We start from the raw sequence: 21,835 nt of genomic DNA, 5'->3' as shown, positions 1-21,835 counted from the left end.
AATCATTGCCACCAGACAGACATCAACACCACTGCGACAACTACACACACACCCATACATCCATCACGTACTCCACTACACACACCCAGTCACACTACCCAACACCCACACAGTTACACACACCACACAACACCCATGGCTCCACAAAGGCACCCCTGTTTCACAGCTGAGGAGTTGCGGGTCAGGGTGGAGGAAATAGACAGGGTTGAGCCACAGCTGAAGCAGAGGTCCAGCAGATATCCACTGCAAGGAAGATGGAGCTATGGCGGAGAATCATGGACAGGTTGAACGCCGTGGGACAGCATCCAAGAACAAGGGACGACATCAAGAAGAGGTGAAACGACCTACGGGGAAGATACGTTCCATTGCAGCAAGGCACCAGCTCGCCATACAGAGGACTGGCGGTGGACCCCCACCTCCTCCCCCACAGCTCACAGCATGGGAGGAGCAAGTCTTGGCATTACTGCATCCAGAGGGACTCACTGGAGTAGCCGGAGGACTGGACACTGGTGCGTCAACATTTACTACTTATCACCCCCCCATACCTGCATGCCATCTCAACCCCTAACCCCCATCACTTCACTCCATCCCACACAATGCACCAACGCAGATGACTAACCCCAATGCCAAGCCCTGCATGCTATACCAATGCATGAACAGCCCTCCCAGCCCTGCATGGACCCCCATCACCAAAGCATGCACGGCATAAGGGTACTAACAATCCCACAAAACATCAACATACACATCCAAAGGTGGCAGGGCAACAGCAATGATAGAGGGGAAGATAGGAATGTACAATGTGTCACAGGCATGAAGCATAATACATCACTTACATCCCCACAGGTGCCCCAGCCAATGTCAGAGGAGAGGAGGTGCCACGACTATCCAGTCCCCCAACAGAAGATGCCCCCAGTGATGACAGTAACTCTGGACTTCAAGATCTCGATCAACAACCTGGCCCATCAGGGTCAGTTGGTCACCCCAGCCCACACACAGTCCACCACAGAGCCTCCCCCATCAGTATCCAACACCACAGCACCCACCCAGCATCCCCACACTTCTGTCCCCAGGACACGCCAATCAGCAGGGTGCCCATCTGCACAGGGACCCCAGGCCACACATCACCCCCAGGACAATCGGGGACCTTGGATCAGTGGCAGCGGGGCACACCGTTCAGGGGACAGGGGCACAGGGCAACAGGGACACTGGGAGGACCGCTGTGCACCAGGGGGAGGACAGGCCCACGGAACGGACTCTCCAGGAGGCACTTACTAATGTCCTGGGGGCCTACCAACAATCCTAGGACACGATGTGCCAGATCCTGAACAACATGCAGGAGAACAAGCGGCTGCAGGAAGAACACCATCAGGAGATCAGGGAGGACTTGCAGGCCCTCAACACCACCATGATCTCCATAGCAGGGGTGCTGGCAGACATGGCCAACATCATGAGGAAATGGACTGCACTGCAGCAGGCCCCTACCACTAGCCAGTCTATTGACCAGCCCACCACATCCACTGCAGCTAGTGGACAGGAGGCCCCACAGGCCACCACCACCCCTCCCCCTGCAGGAGGTGAACCAACCCACACACATTCCCTGCAAACCAGAAGGAAGCCAGAAACACTTGCCAAGACCAAGACCACCGCCAGGAAATGAGACTCTCCTGATTGTCCCCCTTGTGTCCCACCCTGTCACCTTGTCCACTTTGAACTGCCTTTGCTCCCCTTCCTATGGCCCCTTGGACACTGGACCTGTGCAACAAACAGACTGGAACAATAACCGGGACTATCCTTCACCACCACCCCTTCCATTGCACTTTTCAATCACTTATTTGCACCACAATAAACACCCTTGAACATAATTTGAGTGACACCGTTTTATGTTTTGAAAATGTGCATTTGTGGGAACAGTCACATCTAGTGCAAGTGATCTGAACACAGTGATAGCATACAAATAATGACCTGCAACTGTCTGTAGTGATCACATCAGGACATTGTTGTCATATCACCAACATCTGGAAAATGAGAAGCCATAGGTGACAGTAAGTTAAGATGCAAAGGAAGTGAATGCGATCATTCTACAGCCACACATATAAATCAATAGTCAGAGTATTGGTCAGTGCCACTGTCTCACCTGTGTGTGTCATTGGAAGTATTGACGTATAACTGATGTTCTGTTGCCCTCATCCTAATCTTCTGCCTCCTCATCCTCACTGTCCTCTTGGTCCACTGCTGCTAAAGGGTCATCTCCAGTCCCCTCCTCCTGCAGAAAAGGCACATGTCGCCTGAGGGCCAGGTTTTGCAACATGCAGCATGCCACTACTATCTGGCAGACCTTTCTGGGTGATTAGCACAGGGATCCACCTGTCAGGTGGAGGCACCTGAACGTGGCCTTCAGGGGGCTGAAGGTCCGCTCGATTATTCTTCTAGTTCGCCCATGTGCCTTATTATAACAGTCCTCAGCCCCTGTCCTGGCATTCCTCATAGGGGTCAGGAGCCACAATAGGTTTGGGTAGCCAGAGTTACCTGCAAGTATGGAGAGACAACATTTAGCCTTACATAATCTTATGGGGACAACACCTGAAGGCATACCTTGACATACAGTGGGTGGGGGCTCTGCCTCACCTATTAGCCACATCCTGTGCCTCTGTAGTTGGGCCATCACATTTGGGATGCTGCTATTCCTCAGGACGAAAGTATCATGCACCGACCCAGGATACTTGGCAATGAAGTTGGAGATGTACTGGCCGCCAGGCACACCATTTGCACATTCAGTGAGTGGAAACTCTTACGATTCCTGAACACCTGTTCATTCTGGCTGGGAGGGACAAATGTAATATGTGTACCGTTAATCGCCCCAATAGCATTGGAGATATGCCCCATTGCATAGAATCCTGCCTTCACAGTGGCTAAATCTTCCACCTGGGGGAAAGCAATGTAGCTGCACATGTGTTTCACCAAGGCAGACAAAGCCCTTGCCAGCACGATTGAAAACATTGGCTGTGACATTCCAGCTGCCAAGCCCACTGTCACTTGTAAAGAACCAGCTGCCAGGAAATGGAGCACTGATAGCACTTGCACAAGAGGGGAATCCCAGTGGGATGACAGATAGCTGATATCAGGTCAGGCTCCAATTGGGCACATAGATCTGTGATGGTGGCCCTGTCAAGTCTATAAGTCAGTATAATGTGCCTGTCCTCCAGTGTAGTCAAGTGCACAAGGGTTCTGTACACGGGGTTCGTCTTCTCCTCCCATTCATCCGCAGCTGTAGATATCTAAGGGACACAGGAGTGAATCAGCTATCACAATTTGAACAATGGAACCACCACCTCAGTGTACATGGTGCATTTATGTGATGGGACAGTGGGAATGGCACGGTATGTGCAAATCTAGGCAGTGACACAGTCAAGGTTAATCTGATTGTTGTCCACCACCATGAAATGGAGACTGCCTGTCCTGTATGTAGGGACAAGTGGAAGTGAAGTAACTCACCTGAGTTGGGTGTCGAGGCGGAAGGCGGTCTTGCACCGCCGTGCAATTCCTCATTGGATAATATGGGGCTCTATGGAGTACAGTGGCCAATGGGGATCTGCGCCAGCTTTGACGATGTACACTGCCGCGGACGTGACTGCCATTTTCTATTTGATTCCTCACTTGTTTCCTGACCTTCAACAGGAGAACACCTACACTGTGTGTGCTGCTGTGACCTGTGTCTGGAACCTACCATGACAAGTGTGACCGGGGAAAGGGCCCCTGCCTTCACTGCGGAGGAGTTGGAGCGATTGGTGGATGGGGTCCTACCCCAGTACGGACTTCTGTATGGGCCTCCAGACCAACAGGTGAGTACACCTTGGGCACGATGCATGTGGGAAGGATGCATGGAGATGTGTGCGCAAGCATCGTGTCATCAAGTGGTGGCATACATGGTGTGCACCAGGTGATGTGTGTGCCAATGGTGATGGAAACAGGATTGGTGGGCCATATGTGTGACAGGCTGGATTGTATGTGTAATGGTATCCTCCTGTCTGTATCGACTCTGCAGGTCAGCGCCCATCAAAAGAAGGGATTATGGCATTCCATTGCCAAGGACGTGCGGACCCTGGGGGTCTATGGCAGGCGGAGCACCCACTGTCAAAAAAGGTGGGAGGACCTGAGATGCTTGGCATGGAAGACCGTGGAGGCCCAGCTGGGGGTGGCCTCCCAATGAGGAAGGGGTGCCCGTCGGAACATGACCCCCTGATGGCCTGCATACTGGCAGTGGCCTTCCCAGAGCTGGATGGGCGCTTGAGGGCATCACAGCAGCCACAAGGGGGCAAGTACAGTGGCCGTGACAACAATCATTTGTAGATGGCATGGGATCCGGGGGGTGGCTGTCAGTTGGTGGGCGCCCCTTAATGCCAGGCCAGACATTGCAGCGTGATCCAGCTCCACAGTATTGGTTGAAAGGGAAAACAGGGTAACCTAGCTAAGTTGCATTCCATGTTAGACAGGGCTTAGTGGGTCCCAGGAGGGATGCAGTTGGCGGTGGTTGGCCCTCATCTTGCTGTGGCATATAGTCAATTGTTTGGCAGTGCAATGCATAATGTTAAATCCTGATCCTTGTGTGTGACAATACTGTGTATGCCTTCTGTGGTGTTGGTGCAGTAATTGACCTAGTGCTCCCTTTCTCTAGCCCCCCCTTTTCTCTTCTCTTGTCCTGTCCATGTGTGCATTAGCATCATCTGGCGGAGGAGCAGGCGCACCGGCAACAGAGGGAGCTGCATCCCACAGGACCCAGGAGGCAGAGTCCACCAATGCAGAGGGAACCAGTCCAGGGGACAGAGGGCAAAGAAAGCACCACGGCGGAGACAGGAGGTGACAACACTTACTCAGATACCTCCTCCGATGGAAGCTCCATGGTTGTGGCGCACACCTCTGTGACCACCCCAGCTGCAGGTACAGCCGCTACCCCCATACCAGCACCGCCCTCCCAGTAGCTTTTCCTTGCCCAACTTGACCTCTTCCCTTTCCCTCCCTCCCTGTGCTGCCCATAAGAGCAGGGTCCTAACGACCCAGTCCAGCACCTCAGCCAAACAGTTCACACAGACAGTGGAGGCACCTCCTAGTTGTAGAGGCAAGAAAGTGATGGATCCCACTCCGCCAGCCAGGAAGGGTAAGGATCCCAAACCCCCTGCCATGAAGGGGAAGAAGACCTCAACTCCTTCCATGAAGGGGAAGAAACCCTTGACTCCTGCCATGAAGGGGAAGGAGGCTGCACCTCCTGCTATGAAGGGGAAGAAGACCTCGACTCCTGCCATGAAGGGGAAGAAGCCCTCAACTCCAGCAGAGGCAGGCAGGGTGACACCACCACCACCACCAGTGGTCACGGAGCCCTCACCTCCAGCTGAGGCAGTGCAGCCCACTCCTCCTGCAGAGGCTGCACCTTCACCTGCTGAGACAGTGCAGACCTCACCTCCAGCAGAGGCTGCCCATGAGGCACCTTCACCTGCTGACACAGTGCAGCCGTCACCTCCAGATGAGACAGTATAGCCCTCACCTCCAGCAGAGGGCATGTATGTCACCCTCCTGGGACTGCTGTACCAGTGGGCAAGTCACCCACCTGAGAGACTGTGACCTTGCAAGCCCCAGCATAGAGAAATGGGCATGGAGCCCCCTCCAGAAACAGTGGGCAAGTCACCTACCCGACAGACTGTGACCTTGCATTCCCCAGCACAGAGAAATGGGCATGGAGCCCCCTCCAGAACCAGTGGGCAAATCACCCACCTGAGAGACAGTGGCCTTGCACTCCCCAGCACAGAGAAATGGGCATGGAGCCCCCTCCAGAACCAGTGGGCAAATTACCGACTTCGGCTGAGGTGCCCCCCACTCCCATCCCCCTGAGGTGCCTGCCCACTTGCTAAATGATGCACCTGCAGAGTTCTGTGCGGATGATGTCAGGAGACAAGTTGGGCCGTGGAATGTGCCCTGCGGCCATGTGGGCGCTTTGTACTTTGGATTGGGCATTGGCCCTTTGTGGAAATTTGTACATATCTCTTTTTTTATCCAATTGGTTCATTTGGTGGCTCTTCCCATTCAATATATTCTCATTACTGCCTTCTTGTTGTCCTTGCATTATTATGCTGTGTGTTGTGTACCGTTGTTTTTCATCTGCAGCTGGTTGTGTGTGTGTGTGTGTTCCTCCCTCCCCTGTGTGCTAGGCGGCTGTACTCACCATCGTCGTCTTCGTCGACGTTGGTGTTAAAGGTGGAGCATGGCGTAGAAGATGTTCGAAAAGACTAGCAGTTCCGGTTCCATGGAGGCGTTGGTCTTTTCTGTGTCTCTGTAGGTAAGTCTTTCGTCTTCTGTGTTCTGTTTCCGCCAGGCTTTTGATGGCGTTGGTTCCGCCCTGGAAATCGTGGCGGTGTAATGTGTCATGATATGGTGGGCGTAGAGGCAAGACAGTGATGGATCCCACTCCACCCGCAAGGAAGGGTAAGGCTCCCACATCCCCTGCCAACAAGGGGAAGAAGACCTCAACTCCTGCCATGAAGGGGAAGAAGCCCTCGACTCCTGTCATGAAGGGGAAGGAAGCCGCACCTCCTGCCTTGAAGGGGAAGAAGGCTGCACCTCCTGCCATGAAGGTGAAGAAGTCCTCGACTCCTGCCATGAAGGGGAAGGAGGCCCCAACTCCTGCCATGAAGGGAAAGAAGCCCTAGACTCCAGTAGAGGCTGGCAGGGTGACGCCACCACCACCAGAGGTCACGGAGCCCTCACCTCCAGCTGAGGCAGTGTAGCCCACTATTCCTGCGGAGGCTGCACCTTCACTTGCTGAGACAGTGCAGTGCTCACCTCCAGCAGAGGCTGCCTAAGAGCCACCTTCACCTGCTGACACAGTGCAGCCCTCCCCTCCAGATGAGACAGTGCAGCCCTCAACTCCAGCAGAGGGCATGTAGGCCACCCTTCTGGGACTGCTGTACAAGGAGCCCCCTCCAGAACCAGTGGGCAAGCCACCCACCTGAGAGACTGTGACCTTGCACTCCCCAGCACAGAGAAATGGGCTTTGAGCCCCCTCCAGAACCAGTGGGCAAGTTACCGACTTCGGCTGAGGTGCTCCCCACCCCATCCCCCTGAGATGCCTGCCCGCTTGCTAAATGATGCCCCTGCAGAGTTCTGTGCGGATGACGTCAGGAGACAAGTTGGGCCTTGGACTGTGCCTTGTGGCCATGTGGGCCCTTTGTACTTTGGATTGGGCATTGGCCCTTTGTGGACGTTTGTACATATCTCTTTTTTATCCAATTGGTTCATTTAGCGGCCCTTCCCATTCAATACATTCTCGTTACCGCCTTCTTGTTGTCCTTGCATTATTATGCTGTGTGTCGTGAACCACTGCTTTTCGTCTGCAGCTGGTTGTGTGTATGGTGTGTGTGTCTGGTGTGTGTGGTGCGTGTGTGTGGCACTTTCCTTTTCCTCCCTCCCTCCCTTGTGTGCTAGACGGCTGTACTCACCATTGTCGTCTTCGTCTGCGTTGGTGTTCCAGGTGGAGCATGGAGAAGATGAGCATCGGGAAGGCTTGCAGTTCCGGTTCCATTTGCGAGGTTAGTCTTCTCTGTGTCTCTGTAGGTGAGTCTTTCGTCTTCTGTGTTCTGTTTCCGCCAGGCTTTTGATGGCGTTGGTTCTGCCCCGGAAATCGTGGCAGTGGACTGTGTCGTGATATGGTGGGCAGTACTTTTTCTCCCGCCTAGCTGTTGATGGCACCTGCCGGCGTGCGTGGTGTTAACTCCCTGATGAATGGTGTGGTACATTGGCTTTCTATGGAAGTTCTCACCGCCATGTTCATAATTTGGCGGTGATTACCGCCAGCCTGTTGGCGGTATTCCTGCCACTTTATCACTCACCTCCAGTGTCATGATGAGGGCCATAGTGTGCACAGAGTACAGGGGCTCCCAAGAGCCTTGACCGAGGCTAAAGTCGATAATACTAATGCTCTCTTTTGTGGTAGTGTGGTCGAGCAGTTAAGCGTATCAGACGGTAGTGCACAGCATTTGTTGTACACACACAGGCAATAAAGGAAGCACACACTTAATGACTAACTCCAGGCCAATGGTTTTTATACAGCAAAAATATATTTTGTTACTTTATTTCTAGAGCCACAAGATTCAATTTTCAGGTAAGTACATTTGCAAGTAAGTATACAACATATGTATCAATACTACCTTGTTTGTTTCAATTGGCAAGTTATACTGTTTTCAAATGAATAGCAATAATCTGTTTTAAAAGTTGACACCGCAATTTTTAGAAACAGTTCTAGGGGAGGAGAAAAGTTAGTACAGTTTCAAGGTAAGTACAAGACTTACAGTTCCAGTCTCTGGGGATTAGGATGTCCACAGGTTGGGGTTCAAGTTAAACCCAAACCCCCAGTACCAGCAACACAGGTCTGGCCAGGTGCAGAGGTCAAAGAGGAAATCGATTTAATCTGGGCTCCTATGGAGACTAGGGGCACTCAGATCCAGGCCTGATTGCAGGTAAGTACCCACGTCTTTGGAGGGCAGACCTGGGGTGTTTAGAGGAGCACAGGGGCGGGGCCACCAGTCAGGACCAATCACACAAGGGGCGGTTGGGTGCAGGGTGCAAACACAGCGTTGGGCTCCAAATGCTTTCCTATAGGAGGATTCGGAGGGTCATGGAAATGCTGTAGGGGAAGTCCAGGGGATCGGAACCCAAGGAGGAGGGCCACCTGCTGGACGTTGCTGCACCAAAGCTCAGATTCCCTAAGGCCAGGGGGCTGCGGGTGCAGGGGTACCTTTTTGGCATCGGGAATCTTTGTCCGTTTCTGTCGCGGTCAGGGGGGTCCTCCGGATTCAGGCTGCTGGTGTTGTCGTGTTGGACAGGAGGGGGTCAACCTAGGGTTGGCACTTGCTCAGAATTGGCTTGGGACTAGCTGTGGTCAGTGGGCCACCTGGACATGGGCCGTGGGCGTCGGGTGCAGAGTGGGCAGGACTCACGGATCCGGGGCATTCTGGAGACCTTGGATTGAGTTTCTTCTTGGACAGGGCCACTGTACACTGGAGTTCTTGGTCCTCTGTGATGCAGGCAGTCCTCTGGAGGCTTTTCAAAGGTTGCTGTTCCTGCAGGATGTGTCACCTTCCTAGCAGGGATTTCGAAACTGGAGACAGGCTGGTAGGGCTGGGGCCAAGTCAGTTTGCGTCTTCAGGCTTCTCTGCTGGGGGTCAGCTTAACAGTCCTTCTTCTTTCCTCTTGTGAGGTCACCAGGATTCTGACAAGCTAGGTTCAGGGGAGCCCTTTAATCCTGGATTTAGGGGCATTATAGGGGTCAGAGGGCAGTTGCCAATGGCTACTGTCCTGCGGGTAGCTACACCCTTCCTGTGTCCACTCCCTTTGGGGAGGGGGACACAGACCTAACTCTATTGGTCAGTGTCCTCGAAACCAAGATGGAGGATTCTGCATGAAGGGGGTCACTTCAGCTCTGGACATCTTAGGGGTGGTCCCAGCTGAAGTGGTCACTCCTCATTGTTTTTTCTAAGTTTCCTGCCAAACTTTCTGCCAAAAGTGGGGCTTTGTCCAGAGGCGGGCACCTCCAATACCTCCTGGTCAGCGTCTGCTGCCCTCCCCAGCTCCTCTGGCTGCTGCTACCTTCTGCCTGGGATGAACTGAGAGTTCAGTTCGAGGCCCTCCTCCACCCGTAGGTTCTTCCCTGCACATCATCCCTGGTGGTCTAGTGGCCATCACAAGTAAGTATCTTTCTTTCTAGCTCTCTTTCATTTTTGCTTTTTCTGTCTTTTCACTCATTTTTACTTCTGGTTTCTCTTCCATCTTTTTCCTTTTTTATTCTCCCCTGCTGTCTCTGCCTTCCCTCCCCCGCTGCTCTGGCCCTGCTCCCCTCCCCCAGCAAAGCACCTTTCCCACCCTTCCGCCTCCCAGCTGACCGCTCTCCTGTCCCGTCCCCTTTTTAATGGCAACCACAGCACGGCTGCACCACTGGCGCACCAAAGGCAAGCACACCTGCACCCGGACCGCGCCCAGCGCCAGCAACCCTGGATCTCCATCAAGCTACCCCTGGTCAACCTTCGTTATGATGCTGGGACCCTCCACTGCCTTAACATCGAACGTCTCAACGACTGCTGCACCATCTCCCCAAAGGACACCTACGGACCCTTCATCTGCAGGCACTGCAACATCAGCGCCGGCCTCAACAAGCTGAAGGTACCCTACACACACAGAGATACCAACAACCTCCATAACCCCATCAACTGCCTCCTCTTGAACATCTGCTCCCTCCACAAACATGCCACCGAACTCTGGGACCTGATCGACACTACCCGGCCAGACATCACCTTGCTCACCGAGACCTGGACCAACTCCACCGCAGGACCTGACGTCGCCATCGCCATAACCGAAGGATACAGCATCCTGAGGAGGGACTGGCACTCCCGCCTGGGCGGAGGATTAGCCATCATAGACAAGTCCTCACTGCGTGTCAAGGCCGTCCTACGAGAACAGTGCACCACGATTGAACACCTTCTTTCCTGGTCCACTCCAACCACAACTCCTCCATCGGCGGCACTCTGGTGTACAGACCACCCGGACCCTGCACAGCATTTATAGACGACGTTGTAAACATTGCTACCCCCAGGCCCTGGCATCAGATGACTACCTCCTCCTCGGCGACCTAAATGTCTACCTCGAGGAGCACGCCAACCCAAACACCACTGCTCTATTTGATAACCTTGCCACCCTTGGCCTCAGACAGATAGTCTCCACACCCACACACATCACAGGACACACACTGGACCCCATCTTCACCTCAAGCAACCAGATCACCATTGAGACCATCTCCACCCCAGACTGGACCGACCACTGTTGCATACATTTCACAATCACTGCACCCAGCAGCCGCACCTGCACCCCCAGGACCCACCACAGGAAATGGAATGAAATCACCAACGAGCAACTCACCTCAACCCTCCCCAAATCCTTCCCTCCGATGATGGCAACAAAGCAGCGCACAATCTCAACGCATGGATCACCAAATGCGCAGACACTCTAGCCCCCCTCTGGCTGACATTGACTAAACGTCTACCTAAGAAGGCCAGCTGGTTCACCACCGAACTCCAAGAATCAAAGGACAACACAGACGCTTAGAGAAAAAACAGAGGAACATCCAAACCAGCAAAGACGTCCACCTCCTTCAGAGCTGCAACCGCCACTCAGCGCCGTAACATCAAGAACATTAAGAAGGACGCACTCTGGGATCACATCAACTCCTCCACACACAACACTAAGAAACTCTTCTTAGTCATCAACGAGTTCACAAATCCTCCCTCCGAAGCCACCAGCATCCCCCTGTCACAGGACCTCTGTGACAAACTTGCCACCTTTTTCCACCTCAAGATCCAGGACATCTACAACAGCTCTCTCCTGGAAAAACCTGGCACTGGAACCTGTGAACGACCCACTCCACCAGAACCCACCCAGACCATCAACAGCTGGTGCATGCTCACCACAGAGGAAACAGTAAACATCATGAACAGCACCCACTCCGGAGCTCCCACGGACCGCTGCCCGCACCACATATACATCAGAGCCAGCACATCCATCGTCCTCGAGCTCCGAAACACAATGAACTGCTCCATAAACACCGGCACCTTCCCCGAGGACTGGAAACACACTGAAATATGCCCTCTCCTGAAGAAACCCTCAGCTGACCAATCAGAACTAAAGAATTTTCAGTCCATCTTGCTGCTACCCTACCCAGCCAAGGTGCTGGAATAAGCAATCAACACACAACTACAGTATTTCATCGAGACCAACAACTCCCTGGACAGCTCCCAGTCCAGATTCCACAGCAACCACAGCACAAAGACAGCCCTTCTGGTAGCCATCGATTACATCTGATCACTCCTAGACTGTGGCCACACCACAGCGCTCATTCTTCTCGACCTCTCAGCAGCCTTCGACACGGTCTCCCACAGCACTCTACGCACCAGACTCCATGACATAGGAATCCGCAGAAGAGCCCTGGAATGGATACACTCCTTCCTTTCCGGGAGGATTCAGCTGGTCAGACTCCCACCCTACACACCCAGAACCACAGGAGTTAATTGCGGAGTCCCCCAAGTATCCTCACTGAGTCCCAAACTGTTCAACGTATATATGGCCCCCTCGCAGCCATTGTCAGAAGCCTTGGAATGAACATTGTGTCATATGCCGATGACACACAACTCATCATTTCCCTCACCGAAGACCTGGACACAGCCAAAAGGAACTTCCACTCAGTAATGGAAGTCATTCCCACCTGGATGAGAGAAAGCTACCTCAAGCTCAACTCTTACAAGACAAAGCTTATCATCTTTGGAAATGCCACCTCAGCATGGGATGACTCCTGGTGGCCCACATCCCTCAGTGCACGCCCGAAACCTAGGCATCATCCTCGACTCCTCCCTATCCATGACCCACCAGGTAAACTTAGTTACCTCCTCCTGCTGGCACACACTCTGCAAACTTTGGAAAATCTTGAGATGGATCCCAGCAGACTGCCGCAGGACAGTCACCCACACCTTGGTCACAAGCACGCTCAACTATGGCAACGCCCTCTACGCCAGCACCTCAATGAGAAACATCAACTACAACTCATCCTGGACGCCGACGCCAGACTCATCCTGGACCTTACACACCGAGAACATATCTCCCAACTCCTGATAACCCTCCACTGGCTCCCGGTTGAGAAACTAATCACTTTCAATATATTCATCAACACGTACAAGGCCATCCACAATGCAGGACCAGCCTACCCGAACCACTGCGTCTTCTTCCACACCCCCACCAGATCCCTCCGCTCCGCCCAGCTGGTCCTGGCCACCATCCCTCTCATTCGAAAAACCACTGCCGGAGGACGATCCTTCACCTACATCGCAGCAAAGAGCTGGAACAACCTTCCCCTGCACCTCAGACAAAGCTCATCGCTCACCATCTTCAGGAAGAACCTCAAGACGTTGCTCTTCAGATGAGGCCCTTCCTCCCTACCTCAGCACCTTGAGACCCTCCCGGGTGAGTAGCCACGCTTTACAAAAACTGATTGATTGATTGATAGCTGGGCATTGTAACAGGAGGTCTGAGCCTGTGAGGCTCATCACCAAGTGTTACAGTTCCTGCAGGGGGGGAAGTGTGAAGTACCTCCACCCAGTGCAGGCTTTGTTCCTAGCCTCGGAGAACACAGAGGCTCTCAACCCATGGGGTCAGAAACTTGTGTCTTAGCAGCAGGCTGGCACAGACTATTCAGTCCTGCACTAAAGGATTTGGTGAAATACAGGGGTGCATTTTTCAATAAATCCAACACTGGCACCAGTGTGGGTTTACTGTACTGAGAAATTTGATACCAAACTTCCCAGTCTTCAGTGACGCCATTATGGAGCTGTTGTGTTCGTAATGATAAACTCACAGCCCATATACTCAGTATTGCTACACTGCACTTACAATGTCTAAAAATGGACTTAGACACTAAAGGGGCATATTGCTCATGCAACTATGCCCTCACCTGTGGGATAGTGCAACCTGCCTAAAGGCTTTAAGGCCTGATAGAGAGGTAACTTACCTATGCCACAGGCAGTGGTTTGTGGGCATGGCACCCCAAGGGAGATGTCATGTCAACTTTACCTTTTTCACCCCAACCCGCACACACAAGCTGCATTGGCAGTGTGTATGTGTTTGGTGAGGGGTTCCTTAGGGTGGCACAATATATGCTGAAGCCCTTAGAGACCCTCCCTGGTCACAGGGCCTTTGGTACCACTGGTACCTTTTACAAGGGACTTAGCTGTGGCCCCGGGGTGTGCTAATTGTGGAACAATGGTACAGTTTTAGGGAAAGAACACAGATGTTGGGGCCTGGTTAGCAGGATCATAGCACACCCTCAGTCAAGTTGGCATCAGATATCAGGCAAAAAGTGGAGGGACACGGAAAACAAGGGGACAGTTTCCTACATTTAGCAATTCAGAAGCTCGGTGAAGAGTCTTCTTCTGGGGCCAGGGGAAAAATTCTCAGTCTCAGCAAAGTATTGAAAATGCTGGGTACGTGAAGAGAGGTCTGTACTTGGCAGAGTCAAGGCAAGTTCTAGAAGATAGTGCTGCTTATACAACTGGAAAATGGTAGGGTAAAATCAACAATGATTGATGATTCATCCACCTGTAGTGTGACGTAAAACAGAAGACTTCACTGTCCAATCAAAGTCTATCATGCAGCATGAAACTGCAACATAGGGCCATATTCCCAAGTCTATCATCAGTAAGACATCTATCTTAGCTCATCTGTATGATTTAAAAGAATATTTTAAGTTCAGACGGTTTAATATCCACTGATTCCAGCATGTACCATCCTCAAGGTTACTTGCTCAGACTCTCTATGGGTAAAACAATAGGACATCTATTTACAAGTAAACATTCTATGGGAACAAAGTCTGAAAGGAATGCCACGTGAACAAGAATGACTAAACATTTGTTCCACTGTTTCAATAAACAGAGCTTTGGAGGGTGAGCATAGGCTAACTAGAGCAAATTAAATGGCACATTCATTTATGTTAGATAATGCACATAAAACATTCAACAATATGAATTCTCAAATAATAAATATTGTCAGTGTTCATGTTAAAGTAAATTTTAAAGGAAATAACTCTGTTAGCATACTCCAGTAAGTATAACGCAGTATTACATTTTCCACGTTAGCATGTAACATAAAAAATCATTTCTTTTTAGAAATTCCTTTTCACTTTAGTGAAAACTATTAATTAACATAAAGAAACATGAGATTAAATTAATTGGGTATTGAGGCTCCAAGTTTTCCATTGTTACTGATTTTTACAGATAAATACAGACATAAAACAATGTGTTTCCTGTCTGTATTTATTTTTAAAAGCAAAAAATACAGACAATTGTGCCTCTTCTGAGTGACACTCTGTGCTACCCTTCATAAACTTCAGGGCAAAATTTGAACAGATAGCATGGGGAGTTAAAAGACAGGTTAAGATGTTCTTAAGTGCATGGATATGTTAACCTACATTTGTATATAATGCTAACATTGACCTGTGGCTATAGTGTTTTGTTATATTTGGCTGCTTAATTTGCTAAAATGCGACAGACTTCAAAGTATAAGTGCATGTTTTTCTGTTAAATAAATGAAGGTGCATACCATTTTACGACTCCATTTAATCTCAAAACACAAAATAAATATGGATAAATACCAATAAGGTGGCTAAAAAATAAATACGGATAAATTAAAGACAGAAATTAAAAAAATAAAATAAAAAAAAAATAAAACCAGGAGCCCTATTGCCTATTGGTTATACATGACGTTTTGGGGCTATACCACATCACTTTAGATCTGTATTCTACAGTGAATGCACTTTAAAATAGGCTTTCAGTGCACCACTCTACAGTTAAGGTATTAGAATTTCAAACAACATAATGCAAAGTTTGTCACTCAGATGATTCTATGACATTAAATGTAGCAATAATATTTCTGCTACATCAGATGCAAGTCTGACAACTTTGAACATAGTTTCATCCAGAGTGCTTGCACATTCAGTCATATTAATTTGTACTAGTCTCACACATTTTGAGGCCTAGAGGAGCGAGTGAGTGGCTGCTTGCTGTTGCACACCATGAAACAGTCTTGCTGTGAGCAGTCTTACAGACTGGTTGTAAATTGTATTTATATAGTGCTTACTACCCCTGACAAGGCGTTGAAAAATAATCATACTTAGTTATTGAATGTGAGTCTCACACTGTGGGAGAGAGATTTACTGTCCTTACTTGTGAAGCTTGCAACCTGGAACACAAAATCACTCACTTCACACTTTGAAGCACTGGTTTCCTCATTCAAAGTGAATCTCACCTTTTTAAGCAGAGCCTCACTAGGAGACTCACTTGGAGCTCTGGGCTTAACCCCGATCTGGGTCCACTGCGTGTCATTTGATTGGGATGTTGCATCTCTCTAAAAATCTTAATAAAGAAATACTGAACAAAAATGTTAATTGTAACTTTTGAATCTTGAAAAACGTCCTCCTTTTACTAACAGAACGTTATTGGTCATATAGACACAAACGTCACATCGATTGGCCTCAAAGGGAACCCTTTGCTATTTCTCATTCTGATGTAATGTGTTGAGGGCGAACACTGTATACTTTTATCATCGGACCACTATTAACCAGAACGCTCCAGCGGAACCAGGCACGATTGGAACGATGTCCATCTTAAGTTCAGGCACAACCTAGTGCATTTTAACGCTAGGTTACGGAACGGAGATTTAGGCTGTCTTTAGTTTCTGCCTGGGTTAGAGCAGAGACATTATTTTTCATGACAGTATTTTCCATGACTTGCACGCGCACGTTTTCGTGTCACGCGCTGTACGTACTGCTCATTTAACACAGCGGGTGCGTTTCAGAGGCCGTGAAGTCGTGCGCCCTGCTGGAGTCCCTTTTATTCTATGCGTTCTAATGAATGTGATAAACGGGGTCCAAGATGAACACCCTTGATCGATATTGTTACTTTAGAAGATTAAACTGTCAACGTAAAACATAATCTGTTTTCACGCGCATAGCACAAGTCAATGTACATGCGTATACTTAACGAAATCTTAAATTGTTGACTTAGACATTTTTTTCTTCATATGAAAGTGATATTTGGGGGTTTCTAATAACTAAAATCTGTATATTAGATGGTGTGTAAAACAGTTACGTGTTTACGGATATCCTCACGATAAATTAGCAGTTCCAAGATGGCTGAACATTTCGGCGGATCATCTGCGCTTCCCTAGAACAACTTTGAGACTCTCCTTCCCACAGAAGGTTAGGGGTAGGCGGTGACTGTTTGTCCCCGAGTAGAGTTCGAGAGGCGGTGCCTGCTAGCTCTCCTGTCTGTACGGGATGCCAGTTTTTGCGGTGGCAGTGCCGTCAGTAGGAGGGGCTTCGGTCCGCAGGCTGCGGCTCTCGCGGGCTCGCGCGTGAGTTGCCTGTGGCGCGCGTTGGTGAGCGGCTGTGGGAGACGAAGGCAGGCGGTGCCTGCATTGCCGACGGCAAAATGGCTGACAGGTTCTCTCGGTTCAACGAGGACAGGGACTTTCAGGTAGGGGTAGAACGGGAGCTTGGGTCTATCGGCCAACACATCATGCGGCCCTCCAGCCTCCCCCAACGTTCAAGCGAGCGCTTCGTACAATTCTCTTCCTTCTTGTATGTACGTAAGGCCTCTGGTTAGGGGCTCCTGTCTTGCATTCAGGAGCAGCTGGTATTCGCCGGAGGGGAGGGGGCGGCCGACCCTAAGCCCCCAGTGGGTGTAATACGAGTAGAGGTCCTTTTGGCAGATGCGGGTGAAAAGAAGTATGAAGGTCGGAGAGGTGGGCTCTACGATCCCCTAGCGGCTTGTAACCAGGGCGGCATGGTTTTAGTCTCGGGATGATGTATGTCTTGCATGGGCTTTTAGTGTGCTATTTGAGCTATTGAGTGGTTTAGTCATAATGATTCTGGATGAACACTCTAGCGTTTGGGCATCGCACGATTGTTGTTATTGTGAGCTTTTGTATTTTTCTGTGACTGGCTGGTTAATGTGGTTTCGGCTACCGAGCAGGTGTCAGTAAGGGTTGGGTGTTTTTTATAATTTTCATGAAAGGCAAGTATTGCTCAGGGCCCATTATATTTGTAGGGCATGTAGAGTGAGGGTTGTGTTTATGGTGGTATGAAAACCATGCCTTTTAGGCCTCTGGTAAGTGGGTACTGGAACAGTAAAGAAAATAATTAGATGTGTGCCGTGGTCACCATTTTAAACGTCCACAATACTTCATGGGACTGAATTGTGTCAAAGATCGTATCTTTTATAGTACATATGTAGGATTAAGGCCACAGGTTTTAAGATTAACGAGTGTATTTGATGGGGGCATCGCTTTTGGGACGGTGAGGGCTTCGTGAAAGAGTTTTCAATGTTTGCAAATGGAGGCGCAGTTTCTTCGGAGGGTGGAAGTGATAACTTTGAGTTACCGGTTGGACTCATAGCTTTTAGTTCCATCAGATTCATGGGTGCTGTGCCATGCAGACTTGTTAGGTAGTGATGGTATTTAGGGCTTTTTCAGTAGGGTGATTGCGGTCTGCCCCCCCCTTTCATCTGAGAATTATGAACGTTGTTGTTTGTATAGCTACTATAAGTAGTTCATTAAGTGTTGTGAAAAGGCTGAGACAGTTCAGTTTTATTTCTGCCTTGACATCGCAGCTGTCTCCGTGACAATTCAAATGCTTTACAAAAATCCTGATGTGCTTTGGGCCTGTAGGAGTATTAGACTCTCACCTTGCGCTGTTGGTCATTTGGTGCATCATTCCATCTTCCAGTAATTCCATTGCAAAAGCAGGATGGACTATTTTACATTTGAAGATTTAACTTAGTCATCAAACTTATATATTTTTTCTTTCTAAGATATGCTTTAATTGGACATACAGCAGTTGCAAATGCAATGCATGTAAACCGCAGTTACGAATGCTTGTTCAAACATTGGCACACTAAATCCAGACCTATAGGCTTTAAGGTGCCTGTTTTAGTTCGCCTTGTGTTGGCGAAGGGATTTCCTTGCAGTAAATGTTTTCCATATGTACACAATAATGTTTAAATGTAATCTTATCCTATGCTAGTCGATTTTCTATCTCGTCGGCACCCTGCAGGTTTGTGATCAGGATTGATCATCTTCTGTCAGACAAGCTACAATTGTTATCCTAGTTTTAAATGTGCCTAGAGGTTTCGAGAAGAATGTGAATGGTCATTCATAAATATATGTACCTCTGTGTGGAGTTGCTTGTTTGGTCTTATATGCATCGGCAAAACGTACTATGCAGAGTCCCTGAAAAGGCCTGCAGTTTGCTCATGACCACAGGAATTATGTGATCCTGCAGCGTTTTTCGCATAATTATAGATTGGTCGCATTTTCCATGTAATTTACAGATTTTTAACATAAAAAAACTTTTAATTTTTAGCTCAAACAGATCAACATTTTTTAAAAACCTGACTAATCGTATTGCAGCGCAGTGATAGGTTATTTGCAAATCCTTTCAGTTGCTTAATGATGTATTTGTTTAGGCAGTGTTGCATGTGTAAAAATGACAAAATAATTTACTATTATAAAAAAAAAAAGCGATGCATAATTTAGTGGTCCCTGTCGCATAATTCAGCTGGCCTTGTCTATGGTTCACTTTGTTAAATGCTCGTCTCTGCCGCCTCTATTTTCCGCTGGTCACCAGTTTGTACCCAGAATGGCCGTCCAACTTAGCTGCCATTCTTCTGGAGTAAGTTATTGAGTACCTTTAAATTAAGTAATAGTAACGCACGTTTGATTAGAAACGGCAGAGTATAGCATGAAGCTCTACATAAAACCATCTTATGTTGGGAGCTTACGATAAACGCTGTTCACAGTTGCATGGCATTTATTTGGCCTTCACTGTCTATGGCTCGAGGAGTCCCTGGTGGTTTTGCTACGGGCGTCCGTGCTCTGTCTAAGCCCATACAAAGTTGTCTATACATTGTGTGACCTGTGATGTCCAGCCATCATGGTTTTTGTTGCATACTTTTCCTGTGCACTTCCTATTTGTTATGGTCAATTTTTTTTTTTTTAACATCCCAGTGTTAATGTTTCATCACCTAGCCCATGTTCAGAAGGTACTGTTCTGTTTTTTAGGTTTCACCTTCACACTCGCTTGTGCACATGCTTGCGAACTCTTTTGTTGGTTAAAAAAAAAACTAAAAGGGCCTTGAAACCTCAACCCCTTACTTGTCTGAACATACCATTGGCTTAGTCCAACGTCGCTCTGATTTACCTCCTTCAGTTTGGCTGGAGCGTTGTTCACGTCATTTCCTGTCGTCATCTTCGCCGTCTTTGCTGATCTTGTCTGCAGACGTAGTACTCCTTCCGGTCACTTCCTGTTGGACACTGGCCATTGCCTTTCTGCTGGCTGCAACACTGAAGGGACTTCGTTTTTTCCTCTTGCATGCCGTCTTCTTTCTTCGCTGACATCTTCCTTACTCGCTGCATCTTCTGTATTCTTTCTTAGTTGTCATCTGCCTTCTTTTTAGGGTTGAGCGCGTGCAAGCGCTCTACCTCGTTGTAGTCTCTCTCTGGGCTTTCGACCATGTACATCACTTTTGCTGGTTCGTGGACTTGCCTTTTGAAATTCGCTTGATTTCATTATTGAAAGGCATGCATTCGTCGTGCCTTTTCCGATGTTTGTTTAGCCCTCCTCGAGCACACCGGGAAAGTACTGAAAACATATGAGGCTCCATGTTTTCCGTATGGTTTCTGGACTACTTTTTCTTTGTGTTTTCTATGCAGCGCAATCTCGCTGGGCAGTAATTGAGCGCTTTGCATGACATCGATCCCGTTAATATGGATAATTGCACTTTTGTCGGTATGTTTGACTTCGAGCAAACTTATGTTTCCTTGTTTACTGTTTTAGAGCACTGCGAGTATCGGTACAATGGCGCGTTATTCCCCTCAACCACCCCACTGTAAATATAAATACATATCTTTATTTTGGACGGCCAGTGACATCCACATGGTTGCTTTTATGTGAAACTGTTTTACTTTTCATTTCCAATTTTTGTGGCAAGAAAAATCTGGTTATGAGTTTACGCTAATAGCTCTAACTCGGGCAAATGCGACACCCATTGCATTGCAAATGCTTGTTTCTTTCTGCATACCATCTTCTGACATCGCTGTCTTCTTTACTCCATGTCGTTTGCCCTCTTGTCCCCGTATTCAGCCCTCTTGTCCCATCTTCTTCTGTGTTCTGCCGTCTTCTTCCATCATTCCTGCGTGCCAATACATTTTGCCTTTGTCTTTTTATCTATGTAACTTGCTTAAAAATATTTAAAAAAATGTTTTAATGCTTGTTTTTAATTTAATAAAACAAACATAACATTTGTCAAATATTTGTAAGCCAGTTACATAGTAAAACAAGCATTTGCAATGCAACAGGTCTCACAATATGTCGAGTTAGAGCTATTAACTCCTAACCAGGCTTTTCTTGCCACATTGAATGGGAAAAAAAAGAGTGTGCTCGCGCTGCTAAAGAAAGAGAAAAGGTAGTCCAGAAACCGTACTGAAAACATGGAGCCTTGTATGTTTCCAGTAGTTTGTCGGCGCTCTCGGAGGGCTGAACGCAGGTAAAGGTATGAAGTATGCATGCCTTTCACGATTGAAAACAAGCAGATTTTAAAAGGCAAGCCCACGGACAAATGAAAGTGACTGACGTAACATGGGCCTGGTTAACATTCCCCTAGAGCAGTGGTCTTCAAACTTTTTAATGCCACGCCCCCCCCAGTTGAAAAATAAAAATCATTAGGCCCCCCCCCTCATAATTTTTCACAATTATTTTAGAAGGATGGCAATGTTTAAATATGTCTAGACCTATTAAAACATTGCAGTTAAGTACGGTTACCTTTTTAAAACTGCAATAACATGCTTCTGCTTAAAACAAAGGCATGTTATCTGTATAATATTTCTTTTGGCCAGAGTTTGGCGCCCCCCCGGGATTACTTGAGGCCCCCCAGTGGGGCTCGCCCCCCAGTTTGAAGACCTCTGCCCTAGAGAGAGATTAGAAGAGGGACAGGGCACTTTGCGCTCGCCACTAAAAATACAAAGGCGAAACCTATTGGCTTTGCTAGTGTTTGTTTAATTCCAATGCCAACGTTTTGAATTTATTTTAATTAACTCCCGTGAATCTCGTACACTTGCATCTTGTGTACTAATTAGATTTGCATGAGGTTATTATTGAATTTGGCCAACGTTACAGAGGTGGTGCAAACACATTGCATATGTCCCT

At 48.7% G+C, this 21,835-nt stretch overlaps 1 protein-coding gene across 2 annotated transcripts in view; it reads left to right on the top strand.

The window, feature by feature from the left end:
- The first annotated feature begins 16,844 nt into the window (after nt 1–16,844).
- GPATCH8 (G-patch domain containing 8) overlaps nt 16,845–21,835 on the top strand; it is a 264,134-nt gene continuing 259,143 nt past the window's right edge. Inside the window, exon 1 of one of the 2 annotated variants that reach the window (XM_069237916.1) lies at nt 16,845–17,108. In XM_069237916.1, coding sequence (XP_069094017.1) covers nt 17,064–17,108 — 45 coding nt within the window. In that variant the 5' untranslated portion in view covers nt 16,845–17,063. The remainder of the gene's footprint in view (nt 17,109–21,835) is intronic. The other variant, XM_069237917.1, reaches the window with a different exon arrangement.

Source organism: Pleurodeles waltl, chromosome 6, assembly GCF_031143425.1.
Source record: "Pleurodeles waltl isolate 20211129_DDA chromosome 6, aPleWal1.hap1.20221129, whole genome shotgun sequence".
Classification (NCBI taxonomy): Eukaryota; Metazoa; Chordata; class Amphibia; order Caudata; family Salamandridae; genus Pleurodeles; species Pleurodeles waltl.
The sequence above is the reverse complement of the archived record's forward strand: the minus strand, read 5'-3'. Positions and strand labels throughout refer to the sequence as shown.